Source organism: Pogoniulus pusillus, chromosome 23 (genome assembly GCF_015220805.1).
Source record: "Pogoniulus pusillus isolate bPogPus1 chromosome 23, bPogPus1.pri, whole genome shotgun sequence".
In the NCBI taxonomy this organism is placed as follows: domain Eukaryota; kingdom Metazoa; phylum Chordata; class Aves; order Piciformes; family Lybiidae; genus Pogoniulus; species Pogoniulus pusillus.
This window is the reverse complement of record NC_087286.1, coordinates 18,612,001-18,630,715: the sequence shown is the minus strand read 5'-3', so window position 1 is coordinate 18,630,715 and position 18,715 is coordinate 18,612,001. Positions and strand designations below refer to the sequence as shown.

Genomic DNA, 18,715 nt, shown 5'->3' with positions numbered 1-18,715 from the left:
TCATAGAATCAACTAGGTTGGAAGAGACCTCCAAGCTCATCCAGCCCAACCTAGCACCCAGCCCTGGCCAATCAACCAGACCATGGCACTAAGTGCCTCATCCAGTGTCTCCTTGAACATCTCCAGGGACGGCGTCTCCACCACCTCCCTGGGCAGCACAGGTTTGGTTCACACAGGCAATTCAAGACTGACCCTTTTTCTGAAACTGGGTCACCTGCAGTGGCTTTTATATGGTTGGTTTGGGTTTTTTTTCTGGTGCCTGCTAAGGTCTGAGCTCATCTTGTGGCACTTTGTTCAGACAATAAATTTGGTCCTCTCTCCAGCCACCTGTTATGATGGAACTGGAGGAAATTCAGTGCTTCAGGGAACTCCAGGCAAACATGACTGAAACTGGCACTAGAGTTCACAGTTGGTGGAAGGACAGGATGCAGACAGCAGGTCACATAAGCCTCCAGTACAGCAAAGAGACCAAAATTAAGATTAACAAATTGGTTTTTCCAGCTGACAACAGCAAACTGCTATAGGACATTTAATTCCCTCAGACCACATCAGTGACATAGGAGCTGTCACCTGCTGTGCACAAAGGGCCAGACAGAGCAAAGCGGATCCCATGCAGCTGCATCACTTTGTCCTGTGCTCTCAGAAACTCGGCAAGGTCAGAAAGGGTCTCAAATTGGGAACTGGGCAGACAGGAGAGCCCAGGGACACTAACACCCCCCAGCTCCTGCGGCCTCGAATAGTGAGAGCCTAGTGCCCAGTGAGTGGCAAACTGTGACTGCAGCCGAAGCTATAAGGGATGAGCTGTCCCAGTCGCTTCTGTAAGGAAAGGGACAAGCTTCATATTTTCTTCAATATTGGTATATTTAAAAGAGGAGGCCTTTGCGGATTCAGCGGCTTTGGGCCGGGTTTGAAGAGAGGCCGCCCCCCGTGAAGACCCTTTCAGCGCCTCCATCGCCTAATGGGCCGCCCAGCGGCCAGCGCCCGCTAGGGGGCGCCGCTGCTCGCTAGGGGGCGCCGCTGCTCGCTAGGGGGCGCCGCTGTCCGCTAGGGGGCGCTGCTGCCCGAGCTGGCGGCCCGCGGCGGAAGCGGCAGGCTGCCCCTTCCCCAGCATGGCGGCGTCCAGGCGCGGCGTGGCTCCGGGCAGGACGAAGCGGCCGGCGGCTGCTCGCCCTCGGCGCGGCGGGAAGCTGGACAGGTTGCGGCACGCCGTGCAGGAGTTCGTGCAGGCGGCCGGCGACCAACCACAGCTGAACCTGTTGAAAGGGTCGGAGAGGCAGAACCACAGGAACCGCCGAGAGGCGAAGAAGGAGAAGCGCAGACTCAAGCGGAGCCGCCGCCGCCGCCTCCAACGCGGGGAGCTGGTGGAGGCCCCAGCCGCTCCGACCAAGCCGTCTGCGACCAAGCTGGCCACGGCGAAGCCAGCTGCAGCCGCCCGTCCCAGAACCCCAGCCTCGCTTGCTGCCCCCGTGGGAAAGCAGCGGCCGGGGCCGCCGCGGCAGCGAGAGGCGGCGCGGCCGGCGGTGCCAGCACCGACACTCCGCACGGCCCCCGCGGCCGCGGCCGCCTCGGTACGGAAGCGGGCCCTGCTGGAGGCCAACGAGGAAGAGGAGCAGGAGATCCGGCGCCTGGAGCGGCTGTTGGGGCTCAACAAGCGCCGCAAGAAGCAGGAAGGGGCCGCGGTGGAGAGAGTGCCTCAGAGCTTCCTGCGGGACGGGCTGGGCTACGTGCTGGGCGCTCTGGGCTCCCGGGCCGGCCTCAGCACCTTGTGCGAGAGCAGCGACGAGGAGGAGGCCGCGGAGAGCCAGCTGGGGCCGCAGAAGAGCCAGCCGGGACCGCGGGAGGAGGACGAGGACGAAGATGATTCGGAGGACGCCTCGAACCCTTCCGAGGGGGATGATGTGGAAGGGCAGTGGGAGAGCGAGAGCTCGTCCCCCGAGGACGGCGGAGTGCCTGAGGCCAGCGAGACCTCGAGTGAGCAGGAGGAGGAGGAAGAGGTAGGGTGATCGTCTTCGATAATGCAGACTTGCTTCTTAAGGTGTAATGCCGCAACCTGAGCGTAAAGCAGAGGTTGGATCCCCTTGACAAGCCCAGGAGGTTGCTGTCTAATCAGGCTGTACGGAATATGAGGCAGCAGCGTGCCCAGGTGGGCAGCAGAGCCAATGGCATCCTGGGCTGGCTCAGGAGCAGTGTGGGCAGCAGGACAAGGGAGGTTATTCTGCCCCTGTGCTCAGCACTGCTCAGGGCACACCTTGAGTGCCCAGTTCTGGGCTCCTCAACTTAAGAAAGATGTCGAGGTGTTTGAACATGCCCAGAGAAGGGCAGCAAGGCTGGGGAGGGGCCTGGAGCACAGCCCTGTGAGGAGAGGCTGAGGGAGCTGGGGGTGTGCAGCCTGCAGCAGAGGAGGCTCAGGGCAGAGCTCATTGCTGTCTACAGCTACCTGAAGGGAGGCTGCAGCCAGGTGGGGTTCAGGGCAGGTTTTGGCTGCACATTAGTAAGAAATCCCTCACGGAAAGAGTGATTGGCATTGGAACGGGCTGCCCGGGGAGGTGGTGGAGTCACCACCCCTGGAGATGTTTAAGAGGAGGCTGGATGAAGCACTTAGTGCCATGGTTTAGTTACTTAGAAGGGTTAGGTGATAGTTTGGACGATCCTAAAGATCTCTTCCAGCCTGGTTAATTCTGTGATTGCCGTGGTTCAGAACAGCACCGAGTCCAGCTAGTAATGACTGCGCAGACCTACCAAGTGCTTGGGACAACTGTTGGGCGTCAGGGTAGGGTTTCCCCGGGTCAGGATGCTAGCAGATAACAGCTTAAAGCACGGGGCCTGTGGCCTTGTCTCTGTATAAAGAGCACCAAATACACGGAGCTAGCCTGGCTTCAGAGTTTAAGAACGTGATTAAGCACTGATGCCCAGAAGAACCAAGAGACTGATGTTAGAAGTATTACCTGTTGCAAGCTGGATGAGCCCAGAGGTTCAGCCTGTGTTAGGTCTTGTAGCACGAGTGGAACAGAGGAGACCAAATAGCTCGTTTAGACTGCACGGTACTAACTTAACTAACTCTTAGTATGTCTGCAGCTAATAAAACCTGGAGAAAGCCAAGGTGTAAGTTGTTTAATTACAACAGCTCACAGAAAATGGCACGTAAGGAAGGCAGGGGGTAGGCTGCTGCCATCAAGTTGGTCCTAAGCAGTAACTTGTTGCATGCTGCTGTTTTGTATGAGTTTGTTCCTTTGACCCTGGTTATCATGTCAAAATATATACCGAACTGAAAGCTTGCTATATTTTAAATAAGAATGTATGTTTGTGTTCAAATATTTCAGCTACTATTTTCATTTGGTGTTTCATTTTATTGTTTTCCTTGTAAGAGTCATAACCACAGTGCTACAAAGTATGTTCCCCCTCAAGTAAGGAAAGCTCAGGAGACACTAGATGACAAGAAAAGAGAAGAATTGGGAAGGCTGAAAAAAATGGTGAATGGCCTCATTAATAGGTAATGTAATAAGGAGAGTCATTAATCTTTCTGCTGTGATGTGATTGTGATCGTTATTCAAAGAAAAGAGGCAAGGATGTGACTTCTCTCTTCAGAAACTGATTTTAAGTTGGCAATCATGCCTGCTATTCTTAATAATAATTATCTTTGTTGATATAAATTCTTCAAAGGTGCTTATTAGAGATGTTGAAAAACCTAGAATATAAATTTAAGGTTGGGCTGAATTCCACGCATCAGTTGCCTGCAACTGCTAGGTGTAATTCACTGCCAGTTGAAATATGTAGTGTGAGTTATAAGTCTTCCCCTAAAAAAAGCATGAATTTCTGTTTTTTAATTAATTGAACTCAAATTTCTCTGATGCTACTGCTGAGACAGAACAACAGTTCATAGCTTACAGTGCTGAAGAGAAGAAAAAGCAGTTACAGTGCTGAAGAGAAGAAAAAGCAGTTAACACTTGCACACATTTTTAGAGGTTGGTCTCTTCTGCCAGGCAAGCAGCAACAGAACAAGGGGACACAGTTTCAAGTTGTGCCAGGGGAGGTCTAGGCTGGATGTTAGGAGGAAGTTCCTGCCAGAGAGAGTGATTGGCATTGGAATGGGCTGCCCAGGGAGGTGGTGGAGTCGCCGTGCCTGGAGGTGTTGAAGAAAAGCCTGGATGAGGCACTTAGTGCCATGGTCTCGTTGATTGGCTAGGGCTGGGTGATAGTTTGGACTGGATGACCTTGAAAGTCTTTTCCAACCTGGTTGATTGTATGATTCTATAACTATTTTTAATGTAAGAAACATGTTGGCATTGTTTTATATATGTTATCTGTACAAATGCAGACTACAGTGTGTAGTTTGTTCAGTCACTTAGAATTTGAGACATATGTTAGGAAATTATGAGGTGTTTTCATACTTAATTTCTCTGGAGATTGATGTACCACACTTAGAACTGCTAAGAGCAAATTTTGTTTTGTTAATAACTCTGTTCAGTGTGACAGTAAGCACGTTGACAGTGCTTTGCAAATACTGCACTAATCTGTTCTTACATGGAAATAATAGCAGAGACAAACAAACAAACCCACAGCAATACAAAAAAACAACTCCACCCAGAATTTTACCTTCTTTTTTGTTTGGTTTCGTGGACACAGCAAAATACAAAAGGTCTTTTCCAGTCAGCTTTCCAGTCTGTCTTCTTAAGCCAAGCTAATTTCTCTAAAAAGAATAGATAGACTGGTTGGTACATTGAAAATTATGTAGTCATCTAAAGAAGAAAACCCAATTAACTCTGGATTTGTTTCTCAATAGGCTGAGTGAACCGAATTTGTCCTCTATTAGTGGACAGATGGAAGAGCTCTACATGACCAACAGCAGAAAGGACATGAATGAGACTCTGACAGATATTCTGATGAATGCTTGTGTTGCTGCAGTTGCCATGCCTCCAAGACTGATGATGGAGCATGTTCTTCTGGTCAGCATTCTTCATCATAATGTAGGAATTGAGGTAATTCTTGTGGTTTGGACTAATTTTGTTGAATAACACTTATTGTAGAGTAGTTTTTCTGGTGTCTTGTTTAAATTGATTTTGATTTTTTTCAGTTGTGTCACTGAACAGTGTTCTCTGGTTGAATGTCTTGAGTATTTGTAGATTATTTGCTAGATGGACACAAGTGAGTTGAGTCTGTTGCTTGATTTATTTCCTTTATGAGTCATATAGGTCAATTTATAAAAATACCAAAGTTTTAATCAGAATCTTTTGGCATCTCTAAAACTGAATTTTCTATGCTTCAAGTCTCCCCCTCTTTTTATACATTTGTGCAGTGTGATCATGGGATAGACAAATACGAAGCTGCTCACGGTTTGTAATGCAGATCAGTACTGAAGCCAGGACTGCTGATTTTCATAAGAACCATCAACAAATATTAGCACTATATTAGTGAAGGGGGTCTTGTTTAGTGTACTGTGTTCATTACCCACCTGTGTTTTAGTATGCTTTCTGATTGGGGTGACCTCATTGCTATCTACAACTACCTGAAGGGAGGCTGTAGCCAGGTAGGGTTGGTCTCTTCTCCCAGACAACCAGCAACAGAACAAGGGGACGCAGTCTCAAGTTGTGCCGGGGGAAGTATAGGCTGGATGTTAGGAGGAAGTTAGTTCCTGATAGAGAGAGTGATTGACATTGGAATGGGCTGCCCAGGGAGGTGGTGGAGTTGCTGTCCCTGGAGGTGTTCAAGAAAAGACTGGATGAGGCACTTAGTGCCATGGTCTAGTTGACTGGCTAGGGCTGGGTGCTAGGTTGGCCTGGATGATCTTGGAGAGAACTCTGACACTTACAATGGCTATACTTTATCCTCACTGCAAAATCAGCCTAAGCTTATGCTGAGCACCTGTGAAAGCCTGGTGCATTGGGAGTTGTTTTGCATATATACATCAAGAAAATACCACACCACTTAGATATTTGTGTATGTAAATCATCCATATTGGTTGAGAGGAGCAAGAGTTTATTTCTTTAAAATTAGTAGTGGCAGTACCCCAAAAATAAATGTTTTACAGATGTCTGTAAAATCTACTTAGAGTTAACTGCTGCTTTTCCTTTTTTCTCCCTTAATGGAACCATTGCCAGGTCGGTGCTCACTTTTTGGAAGCTGTTGTGAAGAAATTTGATGAACTCTGTAAAAGTGATGCTGAAGGGAAAGAATGTGAAAATCTGCTTGCCTTGATTGCTCATCTCTATAACTTTCATGTGGTTCATTCCCTGCTGATCTTTGATATTCTGAAAAAGCTCATTAGCACTTTCACTGAGAAAGAGATTGAGTTGATTTTGTTTCTTCTGAAAAATGTGGGCTTTTCCTTACGAAAAGATGATGCCTTGGCTTTGAAGGAACTGATCACTGAAGCCCAGAGAAAAGCAAACACAGCAGAGAAGAAATTCCAAGACCAGGCTAGGGTATGTATTAAAGCTCAATAGATTTCAATCTGTCCTTGGATATGTCTGTTAATTTAGCAAAATGTTTTCTGCTTCACTCTATTTGGATCCAAAGTTACCAGCAACGTTCATTTGTTGTGTTCACTTATTTGTATTCTTCTTGTCTGTCTTCACTGATTGTTTTTTAGGACACAGGCACTGAAATGTTTGTAATAGGTGAGACTAGGACCGTTTTTGTATCTTACACATCAAGCATTGCTTCTATTTCATGATGCTTTGTGCACTGCAAAAAATGATGATTGGAGCATGACTTCTAGCAGATTAAGCTTTGAACCAAAGCCCAAACATGAATGTAACATAGAATCATAGAATGGTTTGGAAGTCACCTCCGAAGGTCATCCTGTCCAAACTCCCCAGCAGTCAGCAGGGGCATCCTCAGCTAGATTAGGTTGCCCAAAGCCCTCTTGGGTCTTACTTTGAATGTCTCCAGGGATGGGGCCCCAGCCACCTCCTGCATAGTAAAGAACTTGTTCCTAACATCCAGTCTAAATCTGTTCTTTAGTTTGAAGCTGTTGGCTCACATCCTGTCACCACAGCCCTTTGTAAATAGTTCCTTTCTAGCCTTCTTGTAGGTCCCCTTTAGGTACTTGAAGGCTGCTATTAGGTCTCTGTGGAGCATCCTCTTCTCCATACTGAACAACCCCAGTTCCCTCAGCCTGTCTTCGTAGTAGAGGTGCTCCAACGCCCCTGTCATTTCCATGGCCCTCCTCTGAACCCACTACATCAGGTCCATGTCCTTCCTATATTGAGGGCTTCAGACCTGGACACAGTACTCCAGATGAGGTTGTGGCTGCTCCCTCCCTGGAGGTGTTCAAGGCCAGGTTGGATGAGGCCTTGAGTGACCTGTTCCAGTGGGAGGTGTCCCTGCCTATGGCAGGGGTTTGGAACTGGCTGAGCTTTGAGGTCACTTCCAACCCAAACCATTCTGTGATTCTGTGAAATGTTTCTTTCCTCACTAGGTTCGTTTCATGCTGGAGACTATGTTGGCACTGAGGAACAACGACATGCGCAAGATTCCTGGGTATGATCCTGAACCAATTGAAAAGCTTCGCAAGTTGCAACGGTCACTGGTGAGAACTGCCTTGGCAGTACAGTACAACTCATCTTAAACCAGGAGTAATTCTTTGTATTGTGTGATGGTTTGGGAGTTACGTGCCCCCTCTTATGAAATCACCCAGACTAGACTCTGCTGGCTGCAAGTTAAGGAAAGAAACTTTATGTTCACAGCTTAGCACAGTAGACAAGCAGACAGGTGAAATATACACAGCTACAGACAGAAATAGACAAGTTAAAAGTAATACAGAAACACAACTCTCCTGCCAGAAATCAGTGTCCCCAGGAGGGGCTCCCAACCACCCTTCCACCTTCTTTCCATCCCTCTGCCTTACTTGCAAGGTGAGTTTGAAGGATTGGCAAGGGGGATTTAGAAGCAGAATTAGTTGGGTTACACAGGGAGAAAAAGCACAGGCATCCACTGAGACAGACACACACACTGTGACTCCCACTGTCTTATCTATATTTTCTGTTCTTGTCTTTATATATCTCAGCAAGCCTATGAGTGCAGCAGACCTCACCGTTGTTTCCTTTTCACAGCCTATAATCTGGTTTCTCTACTAAAATATTCCAGATAGCCTCCAACTAGCACATATTGTGTGTTGGATTGATGAGCTTGTAGCATTTTTAAATTCATTTAACAGTCTGAAACTATTGTGGGCAAAAATCACTTCTTGGATCATTAAGTATTATCTCCAGTGTCCAAGTTAAGTCAGCCTTCTGCAGAACAGTTTGAGAAAGGACCAAGCACTTAGCCAAAGACTTTACCTCAGAGTCCTATATTAGAAAAGAGGTTGTGGGTTATTTAATAATTGTGCAGGAGAAATGAGTCATTATGACAAGTTATTTTTTCCATAGATTTTGATTGCAGGCACCCACTCCTGACTTCACCAGAACTGTTTTGGAAGTCTTAACACTTCTGAAAACCTGAATGGTTTTGGCTTCTTGTGAGTTGTTTTTTTTTATTTTTGATGGAGAGAAGGCAGTTTGCTTCTCTGAAACAACCCACTATAAAATGCATGTAAGTAATTGTCTCTGAAATGAGAACAAAGCCATTTTCACAGCAGTCTGATTTTACAAGTCTGTGTATCTCCAACCTCAAAAATAACACTACTTGTTTACAAGACTTAGAGCATCTTATTTTGCAGATTTATAGGTGCAGGATGAGCATGTTGGTCATAACAGGTCAGGCAAAAATAAGCTAGGTAACTAATTCCTTAGTCCTCTTCTTAGGCTTTTAAGCACTTTTGTTGACAGTTCTTTATTCAAAGAGTTTAAACTTTCTGTTGATAGAATTGTATGAAACACAAAGCAGTTCATCATGTATCTTCCTCTGAGTGTTCAGAAAGGAAATTATGGCCAGATCATAAGCTGCTGCATCTGATTGTCTGAATTCTAGTCAAGTTTTATGGGTGGAAGGTGGCTACTTTTTAATTGATTATCTCTCTTCTGAAATTAACAAATCAAGATCTTTTAAATGCAGTTTTAAGCAACTTCTTTCAGAGATTAGAGCATGTGGGAGACTTCTAAATTCTTCTCGTATTGTTGACTTGAAACTAAGAACTGGGGAAGGAACTTGTGAACATCTTTATGAAGATGAAGTTCTTTGTTTAAAAGTAATTTCAAGTAATTAAAGTATTTGTTTTCTTTAAAAACAATCCTTCAGATATAAGCTTTGGGCTTTTATTTTGTTGTTCAAGGTTCACAGCAGTGGTTCTGGAAAAGACACTCAGCTTCGAGTCTCCCTGGAATCTCTCCTCAGTGCTGATCAGATTGGTCGCTGGTGGATCATAGGGTCGTCCTGGAGTGGAGCACCAATGATTGATGATAAAACCAGCAAGAGTCAGCAAAAACTACGTGTAGGAAAGGTAAATCCAAGCAGTTTTAAGTCTGAGTATTTGTGATCTTTGGAATAGTCTTTATACAGGTGAATAAGTTCATTTTCGAGCTCGCTTTCAGGGATTTGTGAGTCTTAAGCTTTTGGACTGCAGATTCTGCTCTGATGCTTATGTTCTTGTGCTTAGTAAAAGCACATTATTGCTTGTTTTTCTTACCCTGTGGGCTTGCAGAAGTGACTTGGGTAAGCAGAATAAGAGACCTGATTTAGTGGGTTTGCTAGCATGAACTCTGACAGGTAGAGCTGTCTATCTGTGGGCAGCCTCTATCTAAGCCTCCCCTAAAAGCCTGGCAAGATGGCCATGGTGGCTTATATTAAAGAAGTATAGAATCAGTCAGGGTTGGAGGGGACCACACGGATCATCTAGTTCCAACCCACCTGCCATGCCCAGGGACACTCCACCCTAGATCAGCCTGGCCTTAAACACCTCCAGGCATGGGGCCTCAACCACCTCCCTGGGCAACCCATTCCAGGCTCTCATCACTCTCATGCTGAGCAGCTTCCTACTTATCTCCAGCTTCACTCCATTCCCCCTAGGCCTGTCACTACCTGAGAGCCTAAAAAGTCTCTCCCCAGCTTTTTTGTAGGCCCACTTCAGATCCTGGAAGGCCACAAGAAGGTCACCTTCTCTTCTCCAGATTGAACAGCCCCAACTCTTTCAGTCTGTCCTCACAGCAGAGCTGCTGCAGCCCTCTGACCATCCCCATGGCCCTTCTCTGGACGCGCTCCAGCATCTCCACATCCTCTTGTGATGGGGGCTCCAGAACTGGATGCAATACTCCAGGTGGGGTCTCATCAGAGCGGGGTAGAGGGGGAGAATCAGCTCCAGGGCCCTGCTGGCCACACTTCTCCTGCTGCAGCCCAGGCTCTGGTGGACGCTCTGGGCTGCAAGTGCACACTGCTGGCTCACGTTGAGCTTCTTGTGTGCCAGCACCCCCAAGTCCCTCTCCTCAGGTTTGCTTTCCAGCCAGTAAAGAAACATATCTTAAAATAATTGGCACAATTAAATTACATTAAAAGGTGTTTCTCTGATTCAAAAAGCTCCTGATGATGCCTGTGCCTCTGGACAAAAGCTCAGGACCCCTGGATTGCTGCTTCACAGTTTAGTGGAGGTCTTCATTAATGATCTGATTTGAGGCTGCACAGAAATAGCTTTCTTAAAGCAGGTATAAATAGAACACCATTTAATTTGTCAGTTGCTTTTTTCAGGTCAGTTCAAAGATACTGGAGCTTGCTCGTAAGCTGAGAATGAACACTGATATCAGGAGAAGTATTTTTTGTGTCTTGATGACAAGTGAAGACTTCTTGGATGCCTTTGAAAAGCTTCTCAAGTAAGTAGAGAGTAGGCCAGAACAAAAATAACATTACTTGAGTTGGAAAAACACCCACTGCTGTTGTAGGCTTAAAAACATTCATTTGATAATGTAATTGAAGAAGTCCAGAGCTAAGGATCCATGTAGGGTGAAATGATTGAAGCCTGGTGTAAAGGAAAAGAGTAGCCCCTGTTGTTGTTGCTGATGTTCATAACTTGTGATGTAGAGTGTCTTTTTGACATCAGGAGTCTTGGGGTTGAAGACGTCTCCCAGTCTAGTGGATGGAAGCTGTTGCAGGCTTGCTTCCTCTGTAGGCAGACCAGAAGCACCTTCAGAACATCCCTTCCTTTTGTTGCTGGATTTTCATAGTACTGCCACTTCCTTCTCACTGCTTTGTTTAACTGTCGTGTAGGTCTCTGTCCATACTTGCATGTCCTAGCAGTGTCTTAGCACCTCCACTTTCCTTTTCCAGAATGTATTAGCTTTGGATTTGCTCCAGGGTCACATTTTACCTTAAGGCCAGTTTCCTTACCACTTGGCAAACAGCTCTTTAGAGGAAGATCAGGGAGAACTCAAACGAAGCTATTTTTTTGTGTTTGTCAGAATATTAATTGTAAGTCAGTAGTAACTGGGAGGGGAGAGATCAGGTCTGAACTTTCCTATTGCAGCCTTGTAATTCAAGGGAATTGTCTTGCCAGGATGGCATTCAATTATTCAATTTGCTAACCAAACCAAAACAGACTTTGTAATAAAGTCAACTAATGTTTGATTAAATGCCACTTCTGCAAAACACAGCCTGGATTTAAGACTCTGATGGAATCATTCCAATAGCTTAATATGGCCTGTTCAATTAAAAGAAATTAGCTGCTGCTGCTGCAGTTTTTGCCAAGACCTGGCAGCTCAATTTGCAAATTGATCCTCAACTCTCATCCATGCTGTTGAAACTAGCATACAAATCTGGACACACGGAGGCTTGGCAGAAAAACTGTCTGCAGATTGCCTGATGCGTGTTGCCAATGATTTTTAGACAGCAAACTCTTTGAGAGGAATTCTCAAAGCTGCCCACATCTGGCAGACTGTAATGGAAAGTACACAGAATTGTCAGTGAGGAAGCTAACCTCAATGTGAACATCTGCTCCAGAGCGTGGAGGAGTTGATAGTCACATGTTTAATGTCAGTCTCGTGAGGAAGAGCATGAGACATACATAAAGAAACATTTTCACTGCACTTGTTGATTAATCCACTGCTGGAGTGAGGGTGCGGTTAAAAGATCATTTCAAGCATTTTAAATCCAGGCTGCTACAGTTCTGCTTGTCTTTCTCCTCCTTACAGCAAAGTAATCAGTTTGGAGCAAGAACAGCTCTCTGAAGTGGCTCAGCACAAGGGAGGGTTGGGAACATCACTGGAGGCAGAAAAGAGTAAGACTTGATCTATTTCACGAGAGAAAAGGCCACATCTTGGCAAACCACAGATTCACACAGGATGGGGAACAAATGCTTCCTAAGCTTGATGGAGAGGGAATTTTTAAAGCTATTTTATAGAGATGAGGGATTTGAGAAACTTAGCATTCACCAAAAATAGGAAATTTGTACAAGTTCTCAATATCCTGCTGAAATGGGATGTGTAATTCAGGACAGCAAGTATGTGATTGTACCTACTGAAGTGATTTGAAGCTGAGATTGCTTTGAGTGTTACTCTTTTTGATCTAAAGGCAGTAATAATCTTGGCCTTCAGCTGATAGCTTACCTGTTCAGAGGCAAGCTTCTGCTGGTGGTGAATAACCTGCTTCTGAGGCAGTTATCCCATATACACCAGGAAGTTTTTAAAGTGATCAAGGCATGCGAGTCCCTGGGAATGCTCTTGACTCGTGAGTGATTCAGTAGGTCAGGTGGTTTCATATTCTTTTATCAAAGTTTATCAGGCTTATGAAATCTGTGCAGATTTATGGTGAAACTCATCAGTAAAAGACAATCTGAACTCTTCAGTCTCAGATGGTCAGGAATGCTAGGTCTGAAAAGATTAAATACTGCTAGCTCTGTGAAAATGTGAAGATAAGAGCAAAACTAAACATCAAATTGCTGTTTTCCTTGCTTACAAGTGTCTGGCAACCTGAATAATCAAGGCATGATAGAATTGATGATGACCAAGGGAAAGGAGAGTGTGCCAAATGAGTGATGGCTGTGTTAACTTCACAAGTCATCTCTTAAATATGTGTCTGTTGGCTGAAAAAGTCTGTATTAAAAAACAATGTGTTGCTCTTCTATAAAATCAGTTAGAACTTGGCTGATGGGAGAGCAGCTGAATTACGTCACACACAGAGCACTTACAGCACTGCTCATTTAGAGAAGCAAATCTTCAAGTTTTCACCACTCATTAGCAATCAGCCTAGAAATCATCCCAGGTTTTCCTATTGTAAAACCTTACATTCTGAGAAGTTTTGGCTAAAAGACAGTATTTTCTCTGTTAATCTGTTTTGTGTCTGTGATCAAAGGCAGTGGCAGATGTTTGGAGGTGTATGCAAGCAAGTGATGTTAAAATCAAGAAATGACAAATTGCTCTGCAAACAGTAGAGCAAATTTCAGTGGAATCAAACTTGGTTACAAAATATGCTTGAGTTATCCTACCATATGTAACTTGAGCTTGAAGCCATGAGAAGAATTTTGTTTGACATTTTTCAGTTTCTAATATGAAACGTTTTTCATTTTAATTGATTTTAATGCTGCCAAGCATTTGGCAATCCTGGAAGCTAAATCATATTATTCACGGAACAGGTGCATTGTGAGGTAGTTACCATTCCCTGCCAAAGTGCCTCAGTCCTCTTTTAGGCTGGTCAGCTGCTCAAGTGGGAGGGCTGTTCAGTCCTTGGCCTCTGTGCTGAGGTAGCCAGCAGTGGTACTCATTAATAATGGTTTATTCAGGCTTTGTTTTTTTAAGATGCTTTGAAGGCACTGACTGCATCCTCTTATGACATTTCAATTATTCTGCAGCATGGATTTGAGAGATTAAAAGATTCATATTACTAGCTAAGTAGGAAAAACATCTTAAAATGTTTTCTTGGCCCTAGCACATACCACAGAAGTAAAGGGCCCTGGGCATGTTTCTCAGAACAGACTTCCACTGATCCAAAGGCTGTTTGTCCATCTGTGAGATACAAGTGTGAGGCAACCGAGTCCTGCAGTTCTTGTTTCTTTAGCCTTTGCACACCATTCAGCACTGCTTGTTGCACCACTGCTGGGACATTATACTCCATGTTAATAGTGTTCTCTCTGTTTTTCTTCGTGGAGCATGGAATGGGCTACCTTTCCTTCCCTAGGGGGTCACTCTACTTGTAGTATTCCAGTTCTGCCTGTTCAGGCCTTGCTTTTGCAGCCACTCCTTTAACACCAATAATAACCATAGCATTTTCATATTGCCATATTAGGATACTGATGCAGGCCCCAGGCTTAAGGTTTGGGTCCATTCAGTGTTTGAAACATTGCAGGAGCTTCCTTACAAGCTGAATTTAATGTGGTGTTTGGGGATTTTTTTTTTTAAGTGTTGCTCTTGACTGTAACTCCTATTTTGTGGCAGTAACTCTTTCCTTACTAAAGATTCTCTTTTTCTTGCTATATTTTAGGCTTGGACTGAAAGATCAGCAGGAGAGAGAAATTGTTCATGTTGTGATTTTCTGCTGCCTGCAGGAGAAAACATATAACCCCTTCTACGCATTCCTGGCTAACAAGTTTTGTGAATATGAAAGACGATTCCAGGTGAAGAAAAATCTGATTCCACTTTGTTTTTAGTGTAACAACTGTGGTTAAGAAAACAGTTGTTGAATACCCAAAAATAGGTTTGTGCCTGTTAAAATCTTAATCCTGACCAAAAATGCTTCTGGTGTGACTGTGCGTTTGAGCAAGGTATACTCACAGTCAGACGTGAGTGGGAAATAAAATCGCTACAGCAGAGCATTTGCTTTCCTCTGTTCTTTGTATTTTAAGAGTTGAGCAGTCTGATGTTGATGAAGAGGCATAATGATTAGAAGGTCAAAAGAGTTTGTTGCCAGTCACTAAACAGTCCCTTGATTTATAGGATTCTACTTTTTTTCCTTTGACACCTAGGTGACATTTCAGTTTAGCATCTGGGACAAAATCAAAGACTTGGAAAACCTGTCAGCCACTGCTAGCTCCAACTTGGTTTCGCTGTTGGCTCACTTATTAAGGACAAAATCCTTGCCACTTTCAGTTCTCAAGGTTGGTGTGGTTTTCTTTTCAAAACACTTCTGTGCTTTCTTTACATTTACTAGTTCTACACAAAATGTATTTTCTCTGCTACCTAGCTGGTATTTCACCTGTTTGTGGTCAGTCAAAACTTCTTCTGATGTTACCAGATAAATGATTGTGGTAATGCCCCCATTTGAGGAAAAGGGAGCTTGTGGTTGCCCAGGCATACAGAAAGTCTTCAGCTCTATAAACCACTTCTGGGACTGTTTTCTTTAGAGTATCAAAAGTTGGAACTGAGGCCTCTTTATTAGCAGACTTTGTCAATGGATTTTGTGCTCTTCTTATTAGCTGATGCTGATTTTATTAGACCAGAAGGAAATCTACTGAGCACTTAAGATTTCAGAATGGAGAGTTCACTGAATTTTATTATAATAATTGAATTGCATTAAATGGGCAATTAAATAAATTGTCTTAGGTACTTCTGAAGGACTTATTTAATTGATAAATTATATCTGGTATTTTGGTGCTAGCAGACAGGTTATTCCTTTGAAAGTTCTCTGCTTTCCTTGCTGGTTGACTTCTGGAGGCAGCATTCTCAGCTAGTTTTTCTAAGACTTAAATCTCAGTATATGCAGGAGGCCAATTTGTTTCCTAAAAGCTATTTCAAACAGCTGATTTCTAAGTACTCTGATTCATGTAATTTTCCCTTTCTCTCTACTAGGTAATTGAGTTCAGTGAACTAGATAAACCCAAGGTCCGCTTCTTGCGACAAGTGCTAAGCACATTGTTAATCAAAACAGATGCTGAGGAACTTAATGACATTTTTCTGAGGTAAGTGATCAGAGTTCTCCAGGGAGCTCTCGCTGAGTAGTCACTAGGAGGATAAGAAGCTCACTTATTTTGTTTAGAATTACACAGTGCCTTTTCCAAAGATCCATCCCTTAAAAAGTAAGCACTCCAGGGGTGAGTGGAGGGAAGCACTCACTCGTATATTAGTGCAGGCTCTGATATAGATGCAACTGTGACAAATGTAGAGCTTTCAGCTGCTCAGTGTATTGGTTTAGTCACAGGATTTTCTTGAGCAGAGCTCTATACTTACCTGCTTTGCTCATTGCTGCACTGTCTCTCTGCAGTGGGGCTCACCCTACAGACACTCTGCTAAAAGGTTATCTTTAGAGTAATAAGGGAAAATAAAGAAATACCGAGGGAAAGGTTTGGGGGATTGGTTGTTTTGTGGGGTTTTTTAATTGCTGTGATCTGGAAAATATTACTGTTGTACATGGAACAGGATTTCTTGGGGATTCTGGGAGATCATCTTCCTTGGAGATGTTAGGACTTGAATGGATAACACTGAACAACCTGACCACAGCTAAATGTTAGTCTGGCTATAAACAGGATGCTGGACAAGATGACCTGCAGACATCCTGTATGACTTAAATCCTTCCACAATTCTGTCGTGTTAGACTTTCAATGTCATGTCACTTCACAGGAAAAAATGGGTAGTGGTGCCTCAAGCATTAAGACTGCAACACAAGGAAGCTCCAACATGGTGTTTACCTCCTTTTTTGCTGTATTGTGTTTACAGAAAGCAAGTACAAGGCTCAAACATTCCATTTTATTTTTAAGGATTAATTTTATGTTGAATGTGTTTGGGCTGTTTACCAAACCACTGTAAACTTGTTGATAATTCAAAAGCCTCTTCAGAAAAGCTCCTTTTATAGGGTGGGAGGTTGTGGTGTTGTCGTCGTTGTTTTTTGCAACGTGTCTTATTTAAACAAGATTAAAAGCAGAAATAAAACCCTAAATACTATCTTTATCTTTTTTTTTCCCTTTATCTTAACAGAGTATCTGACAACCCCAAACTGGGAATACTACGGGAAAGCTTGAAGCTCTTCCTTAACCACTTCCTACTGAAAAATGTACAAACACAAGAGAGTCCTGAAGAAGCTAGCTTATTACAAGAAAGAATTGAGATAGCAACCAAGGCTTTGCAAGCAAAGGAATCCAAATTGAAGCTATAGCTCTGATTTTCCAGTAAAACATACAGAAAAAACTTGAGTCTGCAGAAGATGCAAAGCTTTCAGATCCAAGCCATTGAGGATGAGGAGAGCCTTGTTACTCTAAAGGATTCGGTTTTGATGTGAACGTTTTCTGTGTCCTGCATACAAAATCACAGAACGTTATACGTTGGAAGGGACCTCCAGAGACCATAGAGTCCAACCCCCCCTACCCCGCCAAAGCAAGATCACACTGATGACAGGCTTTATTGTAGGTGATAAAAGGGCCTTTCTGAAGAAAGGGATAGATGTCGTTTATTGTCAGTGTCCCTTTTTAGTCTGTGTGCTTCATGCTCATGGTTAGTATCCGGAGAAGAGAGTGAGTTTCTTTACTGTGATACTGCCTGTCAGGAGCAACGTTCTGCGTTGTGTATTCTACCCTTTCATTTTAGGTAATAGCATGATACTGACCACTGTGTGTTGAAGCAGCAGCCTTAACCAAAGGCTTTCAGTAGCTAAGCGTTGCAGTTGCCACTAGATGGCAGAATACTGGTGAGTCACTTCTGAAAGCGACCAACTCTTCTCTGGAAGCGTGGAGGTTATCTGCTAATTCTGTGAATTGTTTACCTGACTGAGTCAGGAAAAGATCTTCAGTTGCATTCAGAGCTGTAGTAGAAGAACCTGAAGATCTGACTTTGCCCACTTATATTGGGTTTAGAGGTGACAGCATGTTTTTATTGCTCTTTTTACTTGTTTATCACAGCTGTGAAAGTAGAGTTGCCTAATCAATCCAAACTTATATAAGCATAAAGAGTCATATCACTATGAATATTTTAATAAGAGAATACCTTCCTTAAAAGTTCACCTGTATTTTCTATTCAGATGTTTAAAAGTAATCATGTACATTTATTTCTGTAACACTGGGTGTTAGTGCTTTGTTACTTCTGTCACCTTGCTACTACACATTAAACTTTAATGTTGCTAAAGACTTTTCTGGTTGTATTAGCTTTCTTTTCACTGGCTTGCCAGGAAGGGAATGACTTTAAACTGAGGGGGGTAGAGGGAGCACTTTCTCACCTGCAATGTGCCCTGTGTCTGCATGATCTACCTATGCTAGACCTGCCAGTTCTACGTCTATAACCAGGCTTGCACAGTGGTGTTCAGCAGTCCACTCAGGGTGTCTTGTAGTCTTGTTTCATGCCAATTATCTTTTCAGCTGGTCTGGATTTGTCCCTGTTGGGAAAACTTGTTCCTGGTAGGTACCCTCCAGAAAATTTTCAGTTCTGCAGCCAGAGAGAGCTGGACAAGATTTTTGTATGTTTTAACCAACGAGTTGAATGTAGTACTCTGCTTACTCACACAATCACAGAATTGCTTAGGTTGGAAAAGCCCTTCAAGCTCATCGAGTCAAATCATTAGTTTCACACTAGCAAGTCCTTGACTAAACCAAATCCCTCAGCACAACATCTAATCACTATGAGTTGCTGTGGCTGGAAAGGACCACCAGGATCAGCCAGTCCCACCTTCATCCCAGCATCCTTCATCACTAGACCATAGCCTCCAGTGCCACATCCACTCTTTTTGAGCACCTCCAGGGATGGTGATTCCACCAACTCCCTGGGCAGCCTGTTCCAGTGCCTGACCACCCGTGCAGTGAAGAACTTCCTCCAACCTAAACCTCTCCTGATGCAACTTGTGGCCATTTCCTCTTGTCCTATCACTAGTAATTTGGGAGAAGAGACCAGCTTCAGCCTCACTACACCCTCCTGTTAGGTATTACTTTAATAAGTAATATTTT

The 18,715-nt window shown here is 44.1% G+C and overlaps 1 protein-coding gene across 1 annotated transcript; it reads left to right on the top strand.

The window, feature by feature from the left end:
• Positions 1 to 1,097: 1,097 nt before the first annotated feature.
• Positions 1,098 to 17,905, top strand: NOM1 (nucleolar protein with MIF4G domain 1). The gene is made up of 11 exons (XM_064162811.1): positions 1,098 to 1,994; positions 3,366 to 3,490; positions 4,781 to 4,976; positions 6,096 to 6,419; positions 7,418 to 7,528; positions 9,212 to 9,379; positions 10,618 to 10,739; positions 14,338 to 14,470; positions 14,819 to 14,950; positions 15,642 to 15,751; positions 16,764 to 17,905. The coding sequence occupies exons 1-11, from the start codon at positions 1,110 to 1,112 to the stop codon at positions 16,939 to 16,941; spliced, it is 2,484 nt and encodes an 827-aa protein (XP_064018881.1). The 5' UTR covers positions 1,098 to 1,109; the 3' UTR covers positions 16,942 to 17,905.
• The last annotated feature ends 810 nt before the right edge of the window (positions 17,906 to 18,715 follow it).